The 23,373-nt window shown below is 46.4% G+C and overlaps 1 protein-coding gene across 1 annotated transcript; it reads right to left on the bottom strand.

Moving 5' to 3' along the window:
- Positions 1-3,598: 3,598 nt before the first annotated feature.
- FAH (fumarylacetoacetate hydrolase) lies at positions 3,599-20,728 on the bottom strand. Its single transcript, XM_050903623.1, has 14 exons — positions 20,627-20,728; positions 18,024-18,134; positions 17,263-17,384; positions 16,052-16,101; positions 14,452-14,542; positions 13,815-13,912; positions 13,499-13,551; positions 11,978-12,077; positions 11,150-11,280; positions 10,297-10,372; positions 9,651-9,697; positions 8,555-8,656; positions 7,445-7,562; positions 3,599-3,736 (listed from the first exon to the last, which is right to left on the bottom strand). Exons 1-14 carry the CDS (start codon positions 20,705-20,707, stop codon positions 3,657-3,659), a joined length of 1,260 nt encoding a protein of 419 aa, XP_050759580.1. The 5' UTR covers positions 20,708-20,728; the 3' UTR covers positions 3,599-3,656.
- Positions 20,729-23,373: the final 2,645 nt, after the last annotated feature.

A 23,373-nucleotide genomic window follows, 5' to 3' on the forward strand; every position in this document is an offset into this window, starting at 1 on the left:
TCTGGGTTTGATTTTTTTTTTTCCTTTTTCATTTTTCCTGGAAGCCAGGTTATAAGCAAACTAAGGAAAACAGATTTAAATCAAATTGAAATTAATAACCTCTAGAAGCAGAGAGAGCCATGCTGAAACCTAAACGCATCAAAAGCTTCCAGAAGTGGAGGGGAAGCTCTTTGTAGAGAGGGTCAACCCAATTGAAATGGCGCTTCAAAAATAAACTTGTCTAAGCACCAGGTCTGCATGCTGAACTGAGAGCACCCAAGCTGAAGCACCCACCTGCTCCAAGAGCCTCATCTTTTTACCCCCTACCCTGTAGACAGCTTCCCCCAAAACCAGAAGGGAGCTCCATGGCCTTCAATTTAAAGGCCCAGGGTGCAAAGTGGTGACAGCTGCCCCAGTGGAGGTGGAGCGAGCGGGAGGTGCCCAGAACACCTGGGTGTTTCCCAAAACTTGCGTTGGAGGCTGCTGCCTCCCCAGGCAGTGGGTGCTGCTGTGGCTGTAGCGCTGCTAGTCCTAGGCAAAAGCAATGCTATTTTAAGGGCAGCACTGCACGTTGCAGTATAGATATACCCTTCATTTGCCCCTTGACACAGATACCCTGGCAAGGATGAGAATCAGTGGTGCTGGTGGCTCCAGGCTCGCTGTATCGGGCGAGGGCAGCCCAGCTACGGGCCCCCCTTCTCCCCAGCGCCCACCTGAACGAAGCCCACTACCTTCTCCTGGGGGTGAAAAGAAAGTGGCCTTGGGCATAAAAAAAAGTTTCTCTCCTTTTTTAGCATCTCCTGGCTTTTTGGCCCCCATCCATGCAGCAGGCAGCAGATGTCTCTGAGCTCTGTCCTGAGCAAGGTTTTGGACTTCCTCCAGCTCACCTCCAAAACCTGCTCTCAGAGCTGTATCTGAGCTCCTTTCCAGAAAATCTCCACCATCTGGGAACCTGGGACTTCTCCAGATGTCTCCAGGCTAGAGAAACTCAGCTCTGTCACCCTGGGGTCACAGGGCGGGGGTCTTACCACCTCCCACTCATCCCCAGCACGGTGCAGGGGTGCTTGGCCAGACACTGGGGGTTGTGGCCCCAGGATGGAAAGCGTGGCCACAGCAGATGCAAAGCCACCCTCCTCCCTCAGGGCTGGGGCTGCGGGTGGCAGCCTGCCTCTGGGTCGGGAGCCAGCTTGGGGGGATTTGTGGCTGGGTGCCTCCGTCCTGCCAGGGTTTGGTTTGCAGCAGGGCTCTCAGCACCGCTGACCTTCCTGCCTGTCCAAGCAAGGAGCCCAGTTTCCACTTGTTGGCAGCAATTGCAGCATCAGGTTGGCTCTTTGGGAGAGAACTCATTGCCCACGTACAGGACTCGCCTTTATCTTGCACAAAGCTAGGGAAGAGCGCTGTGGATTTAACTGTTTCTGTAAGTATTCCTGCACCCAGAAAGCATTGACACCACGGTCCTTCCTGGCTGCAAAATGTCTTGGATCAAGGTCAAAACCCATGACTAATGACATACTGTCCTGATATCAGCTCTTGCCTCTCTGTGGGTGCACCCCTCTCCCCGACGTTGCATTTCCAACACATCGCATACAGCAAGGTGCAATGTGGATGTTGCTTCTGTGGAGAAATTTCTCCACTGGATAAATGCTTTCTGTGTCCTCCTGCTGCTGCCAGGAGTAAAGCCAGGCTGTGCTCAGAGGAACCGCATGAGTTATTTCTAAATCCAAGAGGGACGGTGTCAACTTGTGGTTGTCCTTTGAGGTCAAAAGAGAGCACAAAGCATCCAATAAATTGACAACCGAGTCAGAGTACATTAAATAAATATCTGCCTATTAATTCAGCTCCAAGTTTCCACAAGAGCCTGAAGGTGAAATAGCTTTTCCTTGATAAACAACAACGAGTCACTGTTTTCCTGGCCAGGTCATCCCTCCTGGTGACAGTGGAATGTCTTAGGCTAAAAATTTAAATTGATTTGGGGGATGATCCTCCAAGTATCATTCTTTAAAGGAACTATTATTATTGCATACTGGAAGAGAGCCCATTTTAGTGAACATGCCCCCTTAGCAGGGATTTATCTGCACTGCCACATTTTTTCATTAATCTTCATTTCAAATTCATTTTTCTCTCCTGCGTGGCCAAGAGGTTCACATTCCTGATCAGCACCGGGTGCTCCCCAGGATGACATCAAATACCCATGTCCCACAGCAGCAAAACTACCTGGCAGACCTCGAAAGGAGCAATGAGGCAGCCACGGGAAAGCAGCAGCCTACGCTCATCCTACTGTCGCTGCATGAAGCCGGCAGCCTCATCAGGCTCTTCACTTTGAGGACCAAGCAAATATTTAACAAGTTCCCCTTGCACTGTACCAGAGTTCATTATCCGGTCTCCTGAGCTCCTTCAGTCAGTAATATCCTCTAATTGATGTGATTTGGCACTTGGCCATAGAGTTAAATTGATTTGTAGACCAGCGGGAGACGGCAGATGCCCTTTACACTTGAGAAAAGTGGCATGTGGCTTTGTTTACTGCCTGCTGCGAAGGGATGCCACGGCAAGAGATGCCTTTTAGGAGTGCAGGAAGGGGATCTGCCTCCTCGATGTCCTCTTACCGCAGCCCCTGTTAGGCGACAAGGTGTGACTGCCACCAGTGAGCACCTGGGGACCGCTCCAGCCATGAAGTTCACCCTCCCTCCTTGACCCCAGGGAAGCTGGTGCACAGGGTGAGAGAAATGGGGAATTCCCTTCTCTAAAACCAGGGCAAGATGCATGAGGTATCTCCACGCTCTCTTTTGAGGGGTGCCCCAACACAGGCTCCCATCTCAGGGCTGGCATCGATCTTTCTTCTGGGGCACGGAGAGTTGCCTCTGCTTGTGTAAGGGCAGGAGGAGCAGGGACAACCCGCCTGCTCCCGGGGCAAGGGGAGGGCGGCAGCTGGAGGCTGCAGCCTGCTGGGGTTTATTTCCAGGAACTCGTCAGTGCTGTAACGTAAGGGTTGAACTCCAAAGCCTGCACAGATTTTCTTTCTAAGACGCAGGAGTTTAGTGCTGAGCCTTCTTGGTCATCTTTAGTCGTTTGTTGGCGGGTTGGTTCTTTTTGCACAGTACAATTTCTGTTTTCACTATTTTAAAAGGTTGTTAGTTTGTCTAGTACTTTTTTGTTTTGCTTTGCTGCTGCTTTCAGATGTATTGATTATCACATTTGCAAATTGCTTTGTTACAAATTAGTTTAGGGCATAGTCATGTAACTCTCTCTTACTCAGGATGGTCTACAAGTTTTTAGCATCCATAGGCAACTCGCCTTCAGGGTTTTACCTCCAGCTGTGAAAAAAAGAAGTCAGCATGCAATCTCAGCTGTTATCATCAACCTAGTACTCTGAATATTTAAGTTGACTTGAAAGCCTCTTTTTATAATTATGAAAAAAATATTAATATAGTAGAAGAGCTAAGAATCTCGCTTTCCATTTCAATCATCTTATTCTTATTCCGAGAATTTTAAGCTAGCATTGAAATCCTTTTCTTATCGCACCAGAGAGCCACAATCATCTTTAACATATTTATTGATATTTAAAAATAATAAGATTCCAATCACTCATATAAAAATAATAAATCTGAGTAAAGCAGCATGACTGTTAGAGGTGGGGGTAGAGATCCTCCTCCTCCTTGGATGTCACCTTACTCCAGTCATCACGGATCCGACAGGGCTGGAAGGATTTTTCCCGAGCATTGGCCGAACCCCACGCGGAAGCCGTTGCCCTGGCAGTAACCTAGGGCCAGAAAACAACAGACAGCTTGTTCTGTAAGGACAGCAGGATTTTACCAGGAATAAAAGTGAATAAAGGCATAAAGAGAACAAAAACGAGTGGAAACATTTCAGAAATGCAATGAGAGGTAAAAAAAAAAGAACACCTGGAAGAGTTCAAGTAACCCAGGAATATAAAAAAAGAAAAAAGAAGCACAAAATGTTAAACACAGCAGTATGCAAGTTCAGTGAGTTGATCAAAGAGCAAACAAGATGTGCAATATTTCTGTTTTCAAACCTAACCTGCAGCATCATCAATCTAACTGGCAAGCTGATTTGCTGCCTAGCCCAGCCTTGCAATTAATAAAGTAAATCTGGATTCTCTTCTGCAGCATTAGGACTGCTCTTGGGACAACGGGATGCTTATAGCCAGAAAGGTGATCATTAACCCCCTCAAATAGCAGGACCTACCCTTGCAGAATCTGTTTTGCTCGCTAAAATCAGGTAGTTTAGTTCCATGAGAAACTCAGCATCTGACTCAAAATATTAATTTATCCTCTATTATATAAACAGGCATTGAAGGTCTGCTGACTGCTGCTGAAGTTATCAGCCTGTGACAACATCTTTAACTACAGGACGATTCAATCTCTCCCTACTCCTGCGTGTTGGGAGAGATGACATTAGGATGGAGATGCCGCAGCACCTCTTGCTGCCACGGGCCAGCCGAGCCGCTCCAGAAACAGCATCCATTAGCAAAGCTGCAGATGAAGGAGAGGAGGGGACACAGCCAGGGGCTTCTGGCCCATCTGGGAAGACTATTCTGGGAAGAAACAGCTGAGGAGAACTGCTGTAGCTGATCAAAGGAAGGACACAAGTGACATATGCTGTATTTTAAGGACTGATTTCATAGTTAGAGATGGATTTTCCTAAAATAATGGAATACATCATCTTCCCTGCATGTGATAAAAACCAGCTGCCTTCAAGAAACCAAGAGGGAGCTAAAAAGAACAGACCTTAACCCTAATTCCCACCCTTAGCACGGATCAGTGGAAACCTCCTCCGAGGAAGAGGTGGGTGGGCTCAGGCTGCAGGGCAGCCAAAGTTATTGCGGCACGAGGACAGGCCCTGCCAGCTCTAACCCACAGCGCAGCTCTCACAGCCAGGCTGAAATAAAGTTTTTCCAAGGACAGCAGTGTCTCTAAGTGCTTGCGTAACAGCCTGCCCACAGACACCATCCCAGTACCTGCCGGGTAATCCTCATTCGTAAGCAATACTTGAGTAAGACACTTGCTTTAAGGCTCAGCTCAGTTTCCATTTGTCTCATTAGGCTTCATTGCCAGCTTTCCTTTGAGTGCCGGCTTATTATTTCAGTCCAGTTTAGTTATCTCCGCTGTCAGCTACGATTTAGAGCAGTACCAAGGAGCCGCACATTTAACAAAGCAAGCTCTGTGCTGCCAGCAGCATCGGCCTGAGCAGAGTGCCAAGGAGCTACAGAGAGATTTTTGCAGCCGGCTGCAGCACACCACCAGCAAACCTTTCCTTGCAATGCTCCCTCCCCAAGACGCACTTCTTGGGGAAAATATATTCTTCTCATTTTATGTGTTAGGGCTCTGAAATAGCTCCCACAAGGGGAGCACAAAGTTGACATAGGAGACTAGAAATTATGGGTTGGGCACTTGGCAAGAGCTAATGGCACTGCCTTGGGGGAGGATGCAATAGCACCAGCCCTGCCTCAAGGGTGCCTTAAGGTACTGGACCTGCCATACATCACTAAATAGGAGCAGATCCCAAACTGTCCCAGCAGACAGCTCCGGCAGCACCTGGCTCTCGCGAATGGCAATGCCCTGATCACTACAATCACAAACTGTCGCTAGTTTAAAATAGCACAGCAGACGGATTAACGTGAGACTGTCCCACTGGGGCAATGGTGCCTTCATCCAGGTTAACAACAATGCCATCGTGCCATCTTTAAAGATTAAAGACATTCAGGATTTAAAGTATTTATTTAAGTAACACAGCTTGTTCTGGGCATGAAGAACATGGGTCATGGTCTAGTCCCATCTGATCCTCAGCTGGCCACCTCGTGCCAGCAGCTCCCAAACTGCAGGGTGCTCATTGCCAATAAGGATGTCAGCATGTAACTCCAAAGGGACGTTCATGATACCTAACTGTACCCTATTTAGGGCTCCCGGCATAGTTACTGGAGGGAGATCTGCAACTCTGGAGGGCAATGTGGTACTCTGAATTGCTGGAAGAGTGTGTCTCTGCACTGAACGTATAGGGAGCCTATGCAGAGCCCTGTCAGGTGCCTACACGTTGGAGCATGAGTAGTCGCTGGGTTGTCGGCAGGCTGAAGGATGTCAGAGGTATTGGGGACTCCTCGGTTTCATCATCTACGGCTTCCTCCAGTATATCTCAATCTCCAGTTGTCTCAGCATCTTCCTCTGCAAAACTGGCAGCACCTCACAGAAACATGATTTTCAAAGCCATTGCATAGGCTGCCAGACAGGAAGCACTGGGGCTCTGGCTGCAGCACTACCAAACCGCTTATATAGCCATCACTGGGAGACTAGAATACATCTTTTTTTTTTTTTTTTCATCACAGAAAAGTTTTTGGTTTTTGTTAAAAAGCTTTCTGAAAAAATGAGAAATTTTAGACTATTTTGGCAAAAATCCTAAAAGTTCTGGTTGGATTAAGCAGGCACAGGTATGTGAACACATACTAGCATCACACCGTCATGCCCTTCAGGTTGCTGCGTAGGCATTAGTCACTCACATTTTCTCTGCCCTAAGTCACATTTGTAAGTGTTTTCTCATTGCTTGCACCATTTTTTTCTCTGTGCAGACTCCTTCTGATCACATCAGCATGATGGAGTTGCTTAGAGCCAGGTGTGGCACTGGCTGGGTCTTATCTGATGATGCACAACATCCCACAAGATATTCTCTAAAAATTCAGTAGGCAACATCGCAAAGACATATGCAGGCTTGAATGAAAAGTTTCTCATGGCTGTTCTTGCCAAATATTTGCCACCTCAAAGCCATAAAGGGGTTGACAAGATGAGAGGAAAGGAAAAAATATATTTGTTTTGCACTAGCCTTTGGATTAAAAAGAATGAGGAGTGGGATTTAGATCACAAAACATCATGCTAGATTTTAATTCATAAAATCCTTAGTTGTATCAAGATGAAAATTAAAACCATGGCCCAGCATGAAACAGCTCTCAAGCACAGCCCTTTTCAGAGGGGAGCTGCTCAGCTGTTCTAGCAGGCTTCATGCTGTTTCCCACATATTTGATCTGCAACACACTTCACTGAATATGCCTCTCTTATAAATGAAATATTATTTGCAAAATAACTTTTTTCAGCATTTGCCAGGCTCTGCTCCACGTGCAAACTTGGACTGTGGTGGCCACAATACATCAACTGCTTCTAGTCCCAGGATATTTTCGCCCATAAAGGCAAACCTTCCTCCGTCGTCCCCTTAGCACTCACGCACAGGCATAGCAAGATCATTAAGTACTTAGCAAAGCAAATAATCTAATCCAGAAAGCATTTATTGCAGGGAAATTTCTATCCACCTGCTTTTGCCTCCTGACAGGTAGGAGGGAAACAACTGTGCTTGCGTGGCAGTATGTACAGAACAGCCCATCTCCCTGCCAGGCGCTTACACTACTGGGATCAATCTATGGAAACACGTCCTTGGTGCAGTGTAAGAGCATTTGTTCAGCCATTACCTGTCAAAATGATTTCATCTCCGTCCTGCAGGAATTTACGAGACTGTCCACTGCCAAGAGGGATTTCTTTTGTTCCGTTCCAGGACAGCTCCAGCATGGAGCCGAAGCTCTCCAGCTCCTGCAGCAAGAGTTCATAAACAAATAAACAAATTTTTAGTATCTGTCCTGCTGTTAAGCTACTAGCTGCTGGAAGTAGACACACAAGTACATTAGCTCTATAGGACAGAGTTTTGCTGTTGATTTAATTCATTGATACATTGGCTTTCCTGCCTTTGCATTTTAATTGCTTGCTCACTATAAGCAGTCATGCTTACAGCCGTTATCTGGTGTGTTTAACATAGTGCCAAACCCTGTAAAAGTAGTTTGGGTCTGCTACAGCAAGAATGGAAACAAATCGAGGGCACTTCTACAAATCCAGTGCTTTTATGTAGTCACGTTTCGGATTTTTATTTACATTTTGTTCTTCAGAAGAGCAAAGCTGGCGAAAGTTTGTAAGTCTTTCTTGTCAATCTGCAGTACAATAGCTTGAAGGAAGCAAAAAGCACTTCAGAAATGCTCAAAATGGAAGTATAGGTATCCCAACTTGGAAACAACTTACCTGAGGCTGTCTTTCAGATAGCATGAACAGGATTTATATTTGATGTTTCAGAAAGTGCAAGTTACCCACATATTGCAACAACTGTCCATGTGGCAGTTCAAGGGGAATAATAGCTTGTGAAGTTAGCTCCAAATATGTAGTATTAGAGAAACTAAAAGTTATACCTGTGCACTTTTTACATTCTTCTCAGAAATAAAAAAGCTGCATTTCGTAGAGCATAAATGGGCCATGTGGATGCTTGTGCACAGAAATTAATTAGCATCTGTAGTAAAATAGTTCTTAGGGAAAGGAGCACAGGAGAGATTAAAAACCAAAAACCAATAACAACAAAAAACCCACCACTTCTCAGTGTGATTTTGGGGCTACCAAAGCATCAGCCCAAAGTGCCTAGGAAAGAGCTGCAGATATTTTCATGGCTGCTCAAATCAGATAGGGCTTAGACCCAAAGCCCTGCTCAGTCGGTTTTGGATTGCTGACCAGTTCTCAGTGACTGTCGTTATTTAAACACTTACGGGTCCACTGATTGTGCCGGAGGCCAGGAGATCTCCAGGTCTGAGGTTGCACCCATTGATCGAATGATGAGCCAGCTGCTGTTTCATGGTCCAGTACATGTGCTGGAGGAAGGAGGAAGAGGAGGCTAAAGCCATGTAGGACAAACCTCTCTGGCGTGCCATTAGGCTATGCAGGATGTATTGCGTTCTCGAGATGATGCTGGTAAGACTGTCCCTAAAGAAAGGTTTCCTTATTTAATCAGGAACCTTCAGCAGCCTAAAAGCAACCTCTACAGTTACTTAGTGCTGCGTTCTCAGTAGTTACTGTGGCCTGGCTGACTGCTTTCTAAATGATGACCAGGAGCTGCTATGTGCATATAAAACACATACTTTAACATGCAATTCAGTCCCTTAAAATTTCTCTTCTTTCAGCTGGATGTCATTTCTCCTCTTCTTCTTCCTCTTTAAGGTCAGCACTGCTGACCCAGGATCCATGATTAAAAGTCCAGCATTTTAATGGCTTTATAGAAAAATCTCCTTATTACTGATTTGCTGACTACTGATTTACTGATTAAGGTAATTACTATGCAAAGAACCAAATGTGAATGTAAAATTGATTGAGAAATTCTGCAGCTGGTACATACACCTCCTGGCTTCAGTCAGCCTGCAGAGGCAGAGCCACCACGCTGCCCGCAGAGGGGCCGGGGCAGACCCGGGCTCGGAGCAGCGTTGCAGCAGCGAGCCTGCATCTAAATTACCAGCTGCGACTGCAAAGCTGTATTGCACCTTGGCACGGCAAGAGGCAATTCCCTTTGCCTGCGAGTCCACCGCTCTCACCACTCCCTGCCAAATGAGCACCTAACTTACGATGCGCTGAGCACCCTAAACCGAGCAGCGGAAAGAGCTGCCCCCTTCTTCAGTGCTCGAGCATTCAGGCGTTTCCATCTCAGTAGGGGTGAACTATCACCACCCTCCACTCTTTTCCCTCTGTCCCCTACGCACACACGCACCAGGTCCGATCTTCAGCTAATGCAAAAAACAGTGTTTGAAATTGCCTAAGGCTGGAGCTGATGGCATCAGCAAGATTTCAAACAAATAACAGATAGTGGAGTCTTACCTTGAAATTGGATCTGCATATAGTAGTTGGCATGCTCATTCCTTCTCCTGCAGAAAATAAAAAATAAGAAATAGGGAAGCAATTTGTTTGTGTTGGATGAAAGATGTTGGAGTCTTTTGATTTTACACATGGATGGAGACTTCTTTTATCATTGTAATCCCTAGCAAGAAACAAGTAATAACATTTTCTATTGATATGAAGGCCAGCATTTCACAGAAAACAGGCATGTGGATGGCACCAGTGTAGCATCAAGCTGCCCATTTCCTACTCTCTGCTCTACTACAGGAGCAACACCTGGACCTACCGGTCAGCAGGGCTGTGAGCTGGGGGTCTGAGGTGGGTTAACATCTGAATCCCACATACATCTGCTCTTTCCATGCCCTGCTTACCCCTGCCCGTGCAGGCAGACCCCACAGGGACCCTCCTCATTGTAAGGTGAACATCTGGGAGGCATTCCCTCCTTGACACATTGCTGCACGGCCAACAGGGAGCATGAAGAGCTTTGCCTCTTTCTCGGACAGAGGCAATCTGGGCAAAGATGGAAAAGGAGGACTGCAGAGCCAAGAGCAAATTGTCTGAAATACGTGGCGGTTCTGCATTCCTCGATTGGCAATTTCAGCTTTACACCCACTCAGCATTGCCGTACCTTTAATAGCAACAAAGAGCTTGATGTCAAAAGTGTAGGGTTCTTTATCCTGAAGGTAGGGCAGTGGCTTGGGATCCTAAAAGCATATAAAAAGCATCACAGTCTAAACAAACAGAAAGGAAAAATTCCACGAGCCATCCCAGTAACTTTTTGTTTAACCACCCTGTGCTGCACACCCCATTTACTTCCCGTTGTTACTGCTCATGTTATTGCTTTGCTTGCTCTTATGCACACACTTTTAAAGATCTTTCTGAACAGATGTGATATCCATATAATCCAATTCCTTCTTCTGCATGTGGGCTCCAAAAGCCCTCTCCGTCATTACGGCGTGGATGTTAATCCACAACAAATACAGTGCTAGCACACCTTTGCTCTGTGCCTGCACAGAGAAGATGGTGAGTTCTCTGCAAGACTCTTTATTATCTTTTTCAGTTTTAACTAAATGTCTACATAATGCAGACAACTGGAAATGCTTGAACAAAGTGTTTTGGCTTGAGTCCACTCTCTCTCCACTGCTTGCTGGATGCTAAGTGCTACCAAACACTAACAAGACGCTCTCTGATCAGTTTATTTTCCAGGTGTTTTAAAGGAGGTGATTTTTCTGCCCTGCTCAAGCAGGCAGGATGACAGCTGAGGGCACCATGTGCCAGCGCCAGTGCCATCAATGAGCATTTGAACTCAGAGGGCCCAGGGTGCCTTCATATGTTTGGAAGCAGGGTCACACTTGTAAACTCTATGAAGAAAGTGCTTGGCACTGATACAGCTCAGTGATTTCTACCGATGGGATCCACCAGTTCTGATGAGATTTTTCTAGCACTGCTTTTCCTTTATTTCAACTCTTTCTCTTGCTAACCTGGACAGGATTTGGCAACACGAATGGCATGAGAGCCTCCATGGTAACAACCCAAGGAGAGATGGTTGTGCCAAAGCTCTTGCTCAGGAACGGACCCAGAGGAACGTATTCCCATTTCTGGATGTCACGGGCTAGAAAGAGTAAATTCAAAGCAAAGCTGTTAACCATATCCTAGGAGTTGTGCAGCCATCACATCTGTGAAAGAATAACACGGATTGGAAATATTATCACCACCCTTTTCTAGCCATTGTGCCCAAATCCTGATTTAAATCCATCCCTTTCAGACCCTCAAACCAATTTTCTTAGACCAGCTAGATTAGGAAGAAAAGTCAGCAATAGTTAAAACAAGTCAGGCCATCCCCATATAACCAGTATTTTTATCCCCATTTTAGTTAATGCTTTTACATCCAGCTAATGGTCCGTGCCAGTCATAGGGCCAATTTCAACTAGTTAAATCTATGCAGAGACTGAGGGATTTGTGATTGCCAAATCCTTTTCCTACTCCTGACATTGAAATCAATCCTCTGTTGGAATCACCATCCTTAGGGCTGCTCCATCCCTGCCCAGAAGAAACTAGACTGATATTAGCTCTTTCATAAGTAAATAAATCTTCATTAGGCAGCAATTTCTGGTTCTACTGATTGATCGAAGATGGATTGAGATAGAGCCTGAGAAATGCAGACAGCAATTCATTTTCATCCCTTTCAACCGTACCCACTGGTTTCAATGACCACTATTCTGCTATTAAAATATATAATTTATCCCTATCTAAGGTTTCCCGTGACACTGTAACCCCCTCTCCAGGCAGACTCCCGCAGCACCCGTTACCGCTCCAGTCGTTCATAAGGACCATCCCAAAGATGTGCTCCTGGGCTCTGCTGATAGGAATTGGCTCCCCATACTTGTTTCCAGGACCTACAAAGAACGCCTGAAATTGAAAAGCAAAATGTTGATTAAGGAAGTTTTTGAAGCTAAAATCTTTACTGCACACAGGGTTACACGCACAAGCAGCAGAGGCTGGACAGGATGGGATTTTGCATCATTTCCCGTACACAATTAGAGAAAACCCATGGCCTACTCCCTCTTTCTTCCCCTCCATCAAGCTGGCAGGCTTGAAATACTTAAGAGCACTGTGTTGCTAAGAGACAGTCATTAAACAAGGGCATGACGTCGTCAAAACGCAGGAGGAAAAATGGTCCCTCCTAATTACAATCTGGATGCAGAACAGGTTTGCCCACTGAAGTGACTCCGTTTGCTGCAGACAGTGAACAGGAAAGAGTTTAAAGCCATCCAAGGAGATGCTGAACGTGGCTGGAGCCTGTCATGACAGTGGGGAAGAGGAGGCAGGTGGAGAAATGTGCCCACGAAGTAAAACAGGTCATGAACTGGGTGCCTGCACTTGCTCCCTTAGGAAATGTACAGCCTGAGCACGTGGCAGAGAATTCTACAGGGAATCTCAGTTGTCTCTTTCTGCCAACAATATGGAAGTTTTTTTCTTCCAAAGCCTTCATCAGTCTAAATCCGCTCTCATAGCAGCCAGCGATAAAACTCAGGGTGCAAAGCAGAGATATGGCAGCACTTCGTGTACCCCACTTTATGGGACTGCCTCCCACTTTAATAGCATTGATCTGCAAAGCATACAGCATTAAAGGCTTTCAGTTCATTTTTAGTACCGTTTCCCTTCATATTAGACTTCTTCCACTTTTTTTTTTAAAGGGGAGAGATGAGGAATAAATCATACAAAAAATTATATAAATCATATAAATCATAATGAACAATCCTATAAAACTCTCCCTTCTGGACCACACTAAGCCACAAGAAGATGCACCTTCCAAGGATATGTTGTTACAACACCCACAGCCCAGGTTTCATCTTTCCAGCTAGAAGGATGAGGAGTTCGAATTGCACTCCCAAGAACTCATGGCTTCCTCTGCTTTAGGCTCAAGGCACAGCCAGCCTATACTTCCAAAATCCCCAGCGTCCATTAAGAGATCCTGGCTGCAGTGCAGAGGTAACTGCTAACCAGATAACAGGCTGTGGTGTCTGATAAAAAGAATTATGCCTGCCTGCTTCCAGACTGCTGCACTAGTGCTCAGATTTGGCCAGACAAGCTGTTTCCAGCCTGAAAGCTGTATTAGCAAACCACTCAATGAGCTTATGCACCCTGCAACTTGTCAGAAGGGAAGGCTTCCCCCCTAGAAATCTTTATTGCCTGCTGCACAGACTGCTCAGAGGGAAACACAGGAATGGACCTTACGAGATATCCATTTTAGAAGGTAAACCTACCTTTTCTTCCCTGTTTCTATTTTAATATTTTTCAAGTGTTAGGGGAAAAAAGCCCCATCTTACCATTTCTAACTCGATATCCAGACGCTTACAAGCGCCAAACACTGGAGGTTTATCTGTGGATAGAAGAAAGTACTTTACGACGGGGAGGCAGGTAGGGCAATAAAAGTAACAGCCAGAAGAAACAGAGCAGCTGATGCTGCCTGGCTTGCAAACACAAGATGGACTTAGCTTGCGGCTTTCTCTTGCCCTGACCCCAGGCTGGGCTTTAGACAAGGCATCCCAGACCCTTCCTCTCCACTATTCTATGATGTGGAAGAAAAATTTTAAAAAAAATAAAAAAATAAGAAGCCACATTAAAAGCCTACCATGGACTCACCATTGTCAGGTCTCATTTGCCCCACAGGTCTCCGGATGGGCGTCCCAGACACCACAATGGATGATGCCCGGCCATGATAACCGACAGGTAAGTGCAGCCTTGCGAAAGAGCATCACAGAGCGTGGGTTAGCTGTGTAACTGTCACCATCCAGAGCAGGTTTTCGGGGTACAAGCACCACGGGGGTGCAAGGTATGAGGAGAGCGCTCTGCATAGACGGGCACGGACATTCGCACCTTACTTGCTCTGAGATAAAGATGTGAACAAACTATAATCCAAAGTCATGTGGCTGTCTTAATGCACTTCTGTGCCACTGCTCCACTTAATTCCTTGGAGCTTAAACCCTGCTTTCTTGTCACTCAGCAAAACCCAATTTCTTAGGTAAATCTGTCTTTGAACCGGAGGGCTGCATTGTAATAGGTGCAGCTGCTGCAACGAAATGCAGTGCAAACTCAGCTAAGGCTGGGGAAATATGGTTTTCAATCCTGTTATCAAACTCTTGACAGTACAGATTCTCATCTGGTATGAACTGAAATCAGTATTTTGCTGAAAGACTACTCAGATCTTTAAAAAATTATATATACATACAGATAAGCATGCAAAATAATGCTGCACCAGAGAAAAACCTGAACTACCCACCAGTTAGGCATCAAAGCGTTTTCTTTCCCCCTGAACATGATCCCAACGTTTGTGGCATGTTGGCGTGAAGAATAGAAGTCAGTGTAATCTCCTGCATGGAAAGAAGCCCATAAAGTAGGGATCAATGGTAGGAAATTCCCTCATCTGCTGGGGCTAAAGCACAGAGTACGCTGCTGGCAATGAAAAGAGCAGAAAAGGAGATAGTGAGAGCGCTAAGCAGCGGCACGTAGCAACATTTAATATTATTAGCACAGGGATGTAATTAATAGCATAAAGGTGGTGATTAACAGTTCACCTATAAATTATGCATACAAAATCGGCCTTTTTTTTGGAAGCCTCCGGTAGAGAAGAGGGGGGAAAGCGCAAGGACACGAAGCAGCAGCCAGGCTTTCCAGAGGCAAGCCAAGTCCCCGTGCTCTTTTTGTCTTGCCGGTGGTACCCAGGTGGAGGGAATCGGCTCATACGCAGGACATCTGCTGCCCTCTGCTGCCATCCCTGGCAAACAGCTCCCCACCTTTCAGATTAATGGGAAATCGGAGGGTTTGGGAGAAAAAACTCAACTTGGGTGGGGGCATTTACATTACGTTAAGTTGTTTTCGCAAGCTCAGTAAGTTATCTCGCAGCCCCAGCTGAGGATACAGCCAGTGCTTGCTCTCAGGACAAGCACGAATCATGCACAGGACAGAGCTGAATGTAAGCGTAGTGGAAACCTAAATAACTTGTAGCTTGTAACTTGTATGACCAATGTCATACTGCCAGGGCAGTGCTCTCATTCACAGCACTCACGAGTGCTAGGAGCCAGCAATTTTTTGACAAGACATATTCAACCTGAAACTATCTGCAGGAAGGTATCACATCTAAGGAAACTCATCACGGCTCCTCTGGGCCAGGCTAGACTTTGTCCCAAACCAGGGTTATGCCCCACGAGAGCCAAAAGCCCAGCGGGAACAGGGCTTGGACGGGAAATGGGCAAGTTCACGTCCCTGCTCCTGTGAAGGTCACATCCCTCAAGTGATTTTGATCAAGTTGTTTTGGGTCCAAATACAAATTTCTGTTAAAAACAGGAAAATGTTTATATATCTATATGGATACACTCATTCCAAAACAGTCCATGGCCTCATGGGAGTGAAGGTAAGATTTGGGATGCAGAGTAATAGTCTGGGAGCAGAGACTCATGCTTGTTTATGAGGCTATGCCAGAGCATCTGCCTTGCAAAACTTTGGAAGATCTGAATTATTTTCTGGTGGCAAATGGGGAAAATGTTGGAAACTGAACAAGTGTTCCTTCCCTGACTCGAGTCACAAAGATCTTTGGTGACGCCAATCTGATGACAAGAGTTATGTGGCACCAGACAACCCTGATTTAGTGAAAACTGCATCCAGGAATTTTCTGGCTGCTATTGAGCTTCCCCGGACTTTTATTCTTGTGCCACAGACAGCACCTACCTTTCATTACATACAATAATCTACTTCTCGCTTCTGCAAAACCCATTCCCTGTCACAGCTATGATCTGTCTGTCTGAGCAAGCTGGAAATAAAGCAGCTTCTCCAGGCGGGAGCAAAGGGCAGCGCTGAGCAGCCCTCAGCTGCGGGAGGCTCACCGATGCGGGCTGGCAGGTGCATCGTCGCAGAAGCTTGAGGTACAAATGCTCTGAAATGAAAAACATTGACTTCAGTGTTCAGAAAACTTGCAGCTCTCGCCCGTAAGTGGTTCATAAGCATGTAAGAGGCTGACTCTCTCTCTTAGCTCCTTCCTTAATTTATTTTGCAAAGCCATGCAGCAAAAAAACCTTGCAGGAAAACTAAGACAACTGCACAAGCTGCTGTTACTGGGTTGGTTACGACCGAAAGGGGCATCCATCAGGGTGCGAGCGGGAAGGGATCACGCTTGAGGCGAGCCGGCTGGTTTCCCAGGGGGCACAGAGAAACACCCCATGCCCATGCACGCAGCTGAGCAGGTCACCACTGCCTCTGCTGCGTGGAGAGGATGATTTTATGGGACGCAGCTCCCGGGGTGCCCAGTTCAAACTGCTGGGCCTGCTCAGGGAAGGTCCCCGTGTCAAGCAGAGGTTCAGCCCCTCTCCTGCACGCATGTACCTAAATTACCCCAGCAAGACAGGGAGGAACGGCTCCTGCTTGCTGCCGGGGCAGGTGCTTGCAGCATTTAAAGCATCACTCCGGACAAACAAGAAGGTGTGTGATTGATGGACACACACGTTTTCCACCAGTGCAGCACGGAGCAGAGCACAGTCCTCCCCTCCCACTCCTACACCAGTGCACTGCCCTGTATCCAAAGCCAATTTCTGAAAACAGATTTGGTTTTAGCAAAGTCAAGCGGTTTCTGAGGAGCAATTGGAGGGGTCTCCCCATGCCAGAAGATGGTCAAGGCGGGACAGGCAGGGCAGTGCTGGGGGGGTGTGTGAGAGAGGTGGAGTGGAGACCCTTGCAGCCACGTCTTCATCAAAGGCCGTGGCGGAGGGGATGTGGTCAGAGAGCCAGCCTGGCCCCACGCCTGCCCGGGCAGCCCAGCTCAGCCCTCCACAGAGAGGCAGCAGGTCTGGGCACAGCCCAGGGCAGAGCTCGGTGTTCCCAGGCGGAGGGTGACACCTCGGATCTGTGGGCAGTTAAAGGATTAATCAGAGACATAATTAAGAGAGGGAAGCTCTCAATATGCTCAAACCCCAGTTAATTCCCGCGTAGGCGGCAGGCGGCCACGTTCAGACCTTCGATTTTGGTGCCACCAAGTGATCCGGGTGACACAGGGCACAGCTGAAAGGTCACCGTGCCCCGCAGCGGCTCTCTGCTCCCTCACCTTCTCCGCAGCTCCGCGTTGTCCCTCAGGGCCGGCTCGCCGGCTGACAACAGCTTCTGGAGAAAAGCCCTCGCCTCCGTCCACGCCGCCCGGCCCAGCCCCATGAAGGCGTTCAGGGTAGGCTGACAGGCGACACAGAGAGGTGGGGTGGCAGATGAAAGACCACATTTTGCTTAACCTTTGCATGCATGGAAGACGTCCTGCACTTTCGTGCCGGGGTTGAATGCCTGCGGGCCAGGGTTACGCGGCGGTGGCTGCCCAGATTGCCCGTCCTCCCTGTTCATAACTGCCTGCACTCCTGTCCTTCCACCCGCAAGTCCTCTGAAGCAGGACCTGCTGCATGTTTGCATCATGCCCGTCCTAACACACTACCTTAGCAGCTTTGATCTCTCAACTAGCTGTAACCAGAGGTCATTTGTATTTACCTTTACCCTTAACACAACCTTCCTATCATTAAAATCCCATCCGATTCCTTGCCACGAAGTGTTGAAGGCCCAAGCGGGATTGAAGGAATGTTTAGGCTTTGTGTCAGACCCTTCAATTGCCAGTCTGATGAAACTTTCAGCGCAAATGTCCTTTGGACCCCTGATGCCTCTGCTGTCCTTGCTATCGCAGGTGTGATGAGTTTTCCCTGTAAGCAGAGCCTGCCTGCTAACACATTTCCAGTTTATGTTCATTATCTCACCACAAGTTGCTAAAATCCCTTATGGAATATTTCTAAAATGTGTGTGGCAATTAGAACAACAGACTCTGATACATACCTGGTCAAAGACATGCTGATGTTTGGCAAGAGCTGGTCCATTGAACAGATGTTTAATGACGCTGAGATCCAAAATCTGGTCTCCAATCGCTACCCCGAGCCTATGCCTAGGCTGCAAAGCAGTGAGAGGAGGCGGGGAAGAGAAGAAGAATTTATGCTAGTACCCACAAATCCTCCAAAGAGGGTATGGGGGAAGACAGTGACCACAGAGAGTTTAATTCATCAGGGACAAGGGTCTGATATGACAGCAACTGACCATTAAAAGCTAGTCGATGAGACCGGCTGCTGAAAAATGTTAAGACCTAGAGGCAGAGCATCATTGCAGACTCCCTGCAGACCTTGAGGGGTGGGAGAGAGCCTTCTCCTCATCCCCATCTTTTGGAGGAAGGATAGGACAACAAGCAGAGGTTTCTTTCCCTGCTCCCTTTCCCCCAGAAGTATTTGCCCACCCTTCATTAATAACGAGCATTGCAGAATAAGCCCATACGTTTGAAATACGCCATGAAGTAGGAAAATGCTATTCCTCCTTCTACAGGCAGGGAACTGAAGCATAGATATGCTATGGGCAGGATTGATCTCATCCCTATAACCATGTAATTGGAGAGAGAAACAGGCATTTCTGCACTGCAGTTCCTCCCCAGAAGACGAAGGGTGCTCTGGACTCCACTGACAATATCGGGAACGCAGCGCATCTCGCTCAGCCACGTTATTTCTGTACCATGTCGAATGAGGCTGCCCTACATAACCCATCCTCGTGCCACGCAAGGAGCCCATGACTTGCATGCAAACCCTAGTCTACATCCTCGCTACAGGAACAGCTTCCCACATGTACGGTAGATTGTGGCTGCATTCGCCGGACAGATGCAACCTAAGACACAAAGACCCTGTTCATCCACCGCAGCTCTCGCAGGGCCGGCGCCAAGCGCGTGCGGAGCCGGCGGCGACGGCGGGGGAGCAGCACGGACGATCCCACTGCAGCTCTGCTGCAGCTGTACGGGGGGGTTATTAAAAGTGCTGCAGCGTTCAAAGACAAATTTCAATTATTTGTGTCTTCAGGCAAATAAAGACAAACTAGTTACGGTCGTTATGAAAACTAGCTTACCAAAAGGGAATAACCATCTATGAAAATCCATGCTATTAAACCTATTTTTTAACCTTTAATTTCTAAACAAGATTCCAAATGTGATAATAAGTATTTATTCAGCAAACATTCCTGCAGAAAAAACTAAAGGTCATGTCAGGTTAATTTGTAACTGGGATAGTCAGGAATGACATCAACTACTTTAGCTTGAAATCACTAAAACATTGGGCTACTTTTAGAACATTATTTTCCTAAATAATTTCCGTAAGTCCTTGCCTGTCTTTTCATAGGGTTTGAGTGAAGATGTTTTCTTCAGAGAACAGTTACTGGAGAAGGCAGAAAAATAATCCAAACTTGCTAGATAACAACACAGACATCTAGGAAGCAATTAAAAGAACCATCTCTGTTTTACCTTTGGAAAATACCACATCAGAAAACACAATCTTCTGGTTTAAATTCTTTTTTTTTTTTAAAGCTGCATGGATAAGCTGAGACAGCAGAAACTAGGAGATAATCATGAAGTTTCCGTGAGCAATGGTAAATAAATCCTCCACTTTTTCCTTCTGAGATGCGGCTCTTGACTCGTTTCCCTTTCTCCAGGAGGACACATCTCCGGGGCTCCATCCCATCAGGCACTCGGAGGTGTGAGGTTCAGCCTAGCTGGGCTCAGTTCTCATGAAAATGGGAATTGGGAGCTACCTCCTTGGAAGAAAGGTTGAACCGTGGTTTCTTATGCGATCAAAAAATATAAGGCCTGAAGCTGGCTCAATCCGTAGCCTTGGGGCACAGCTTTAAACGTGGCACACTTTTACATGTTTAATGCATCGTTGCATAAATGTATGCGCAATAAAACACAACGGGTCAGCTGCAAACACAGAAATGAAACACATTTTGTGCCCTGGTTTAATGCTTTTGCAGCCACCAAACAAACTCACCAAGAGCAGGCTCTTAACAGACCAGAAGACACCACTCGCTTGCAAACACGGTGTCTTCAATTCAGACTTCACTTTTCCCTTATGTCAGTTCATGTTGTGCAAGAGGGACTGGGTGCTACAGAATTAACAGTAGATTAAAATAAATATTTAATGTGGCTTCTTAAGGGTGACGGCGCGATTGCACTCAGTCACAAAGAAAATGAGGGATCCAGTTAAAAACAAAAAAGTCAGTGCAAACCATGCTGTGCCTCTACTTAGAGAGCGAAAGGATCAAAAGAAGATTTAATGATTTCACAAAAACAGTCAAAAACACACAAAAACTACTGTATGTACTAGCCAAAGTACTTCTCATAAGTATTAACACTTTTCATTTCTTTCGTGCAATTTTAAGGACGCTGTCATCAAAATAACCACATTAAGAAAAAAGACAATGCAGCAGCTACAGTTCTGCTGTCAAGTCAGGAAGCCCGTGCAAGCGTCTCAGGCTGGGAAGTTTTCCTTTATCCTAGCTTGCCGGGAATTTCTGCTCTTATTCATAGCCTCGGAACAATTATAACAACCCAAGGACAAAAGTTTGCTGTTACTCACCTCCTCCTTAGTGGAGAAAACCCCATACGGGAGATTTTGGAGAGGAAAATCTGAGTCTTTGTCTACCTGGATGAAAGACATGCTGAACACGGAGCAGTCCCTGCTGATGGAAGAGAGCCCCCACCTCCCGGCTGCTACGCGCCTTCCTAGGAGGAAGATCCTCTCCAGATGTTGTAACCCAGAGCACAGGAGCACCAGATCCCACCCTCCGTCCTCAGCCCCAAACCAATCGCTGATCCATCGCCATCCCACCCCTCTGCCTGGGGTTAATCAGTGCCAGAGGTCTGCCTGAGTCAGCGGCTGTTAACTGTTGCCAGCAAGGTCAGGACCGGTGGAGAAACAGGCTCTTCCTGCTCGATGATACACCCTCACAAGGAACTGAGGCCTTCTTTTAACAGGTCCATCACTGCGGGTGGGGGATCCGAGCAGACAGCTCTAAGACCAGAGGTAACTCCGCTCATTTGCCTTCTGAGGGGTCGCTTATGTGCCGGAGCGATGGTGAAATGATGACGCCCACACTGAGCAGTTCTTCCAGCAGCAGCTCAGCAACCCTCGGGAAGTTGCACAACTCGCACCTGAAACTGCGCCCTGTGTGCTTTTTAGTTTTGTAATGCTGCACCTGAGCAAGTCCTTCCATTTTCTCCATAGCTCCAGCAGCTTAAAAACAGAGACGTATGTGCAACCAACCGTAAAGAGCAGGGAGGCTGGTCTTTCTGCTCCCAGCCCCAGCTTTCTCCCACCTGCAGAAGAAAATTCACCCATATTCAGGAAAAGTAGAAACCAGTGAGGGAATATCCTTGAAATTAGAACTAAATAGCAAAGACCACCCCTTTTCAATAAAGACGGTTAGATGCTTGTGACTGCCAAGCCAAAGAACTGGTTTCCTGCTCAACTTTTTTTTTTTTTGGCAGAGAAGACTCATTAGAAGAAATGCAGCAAGCTGTACAGCCAGATATTCAGTGTAAGATGACACAACAGCATTGATGACAGCCCATCTGTGACAACTCTTCTCTAGTGGAGATGCAAGCTCACATGGTGCTGTTTGACAGGGGGTCTTATTTAAATAGTACAATGCCTAGCACAAACTTATGTAAAATTTCCTGTAAAATTCCTGTACCTAAGGTACAACTCCATTCCACTGACTGTTGGAAATGTTTTTAACACAGTGAAGATGTTTCATGCCAAAGTTATAGGACTTGAGTAGAACCTGCTTATTCCAAAAACGAAACAAAGACATCTTGAAAGCATGTTTCAAATACACACTGTGCATCTTGAGAAGACAGATTTACTCAAGTGTTTTGTAGTGCTGTGAATGTGCTGGTATTAATTAAAATGTTCATCTGCTAACCTCAAGCTGATGACACAAAATATAAAGCTTCACTAGTTACCCAGACCGAGAAGCAGATCAACCACCATGACAACAGAGTCAATGCCAAAGCAAACAAAGATGACACGCAATTCTTAAGTGTCAGGGAAAGGTGGATTTCCAGTCTAAATGCAAGCTTATACATCAGGATCATGTACTCTTTCAATATTCTTAACTCTGAGAAACCTGCACGAGCCAGGCCCAAGGCGGTTTATTAGATTGCTTTGAGAGTGATAGGCATGGAAGCAGAATTGCCCGATGCTGATCTGCCTCGCTGTCGCTACTGCCACGGCATTGCGAGGCAGGTTTCCTCTCGGCACAGTTATGTTTCCTACCGTATAATCAAGGGCCAGAAAAACTGTTGTTGCTTCGTAACGGGTGCTGATAAAGGGAGTATGTGAATTCCAAAGGCAGTCGCTTTTCTTGCGCCTTTTCTTCCTTCAGTCTCTCAAATACCAGAAAATACAAACATGACTGGTTTTCCCCCCATTGTGAAATCTAGTGTCTCCTCTCTGCTTGGCCCAGGAGTATCACTGTCAGATGGAAGGCAGACTGGAGGGGAGGGCATGTAGGGGAGAGAAAAGGACACTTTTAGGACAAGGAAGAGAAAGACCAGGAACAGGGAAAAGGGACAAGAACTGAGAAGGATTAGAGAATAGGGAAGTAGAGGCAAAGAGGAAAGCAAGCTGAGAAACACCCACCAAAGAGAAGATGCTGCTGCTCTTCCATGCTCTGTGCTGTGTAAGAGGAAGTTTAGCAAATGCTCTGAGGAAATACAGGATCTTTGACCCATAAAAAGGCAGACCATTACCGAAACTTGCTGGAAGGAGTTAACTATTCCCTCCTTTACTATAAAAACCATGTGCTTCATAGATTGTGCTTAAGCCATTTTTGCAAGCAAAGATACTTCATCTATTATTGGGTCTTCCAGATTACTTTCCATAGCTATCTGATAGAGAAAGCTCCTTCTGCTGCGTAGTGTTTATATGCTAAATGTAGTGCTTTATCTACTAATTGCCAGCCATAGCTTTTAAAGAGCATTCCGAATTTTAACGGATGTAGCCAGCTTTGATTAAAAATTTAACATTTTAAATAAAGCTATGCAATCTCATTTATTTCACAAACGCTTCAAAGCAGCAGCAAGTCACCAAGTGAAATTTCAACTGCAGATCAGTACCATCTGGAGAGGAATTAGTTCTACTTTAGTGTACTGTTAAGTTTGGTGATAAGCAGCACTGGCGGAAGTTAACATGGCACTACATAAACCACTCAACCTTTAAGTTACATAGATGACCAGGGTGGTTGAATGGTTGAGGCACAGACTCTGATCTGACAAGGCAGGCAGTCTTAATTAAAGGAAACTTACTGAGCACCCTCACAA

This window comes from Gymnogyps californianus, chromosome 11, assembly GCF_018139145.2.
Source record: "Gymnogyps californianus isolate 813 chromosome 11, ASM1813914v2, whole genome shotgun sequence".
NCBI lineage: Eukaryota > Metazoa > Chordata > Aves > Accipitriformes > Cathartidae > Gymnogyps > Gymnogyps californianus.

What these genes read in the sequence shown, in the direction of transcription:
- FAH (XM_050903623.1), bottom strand. Translation starts at nt 20,707, where the DNA reads ATGTCTTTCATCCAGGTAGACAAAGACTCAGATTTTCCTCTCCAAAAT. An exon ending in GCAAATGAGACCTGACAATG is followed by an intron (nt 13,552 to 13,814) that starts GTGAGTCCATGG and finishes TTCTATCCACAG; the next exon opens with ATAAACCTCCAGTGTTTGGC. An exon ending in TGTTGCCAAATCCTGTCCAG is followed by an intron (nt 10,373 to 11,149) that starts GTTAGCAAGAGA and finishes ATATGCTTTTAG; the next exon opens with GATCCCAAGCCACTGCCCTA.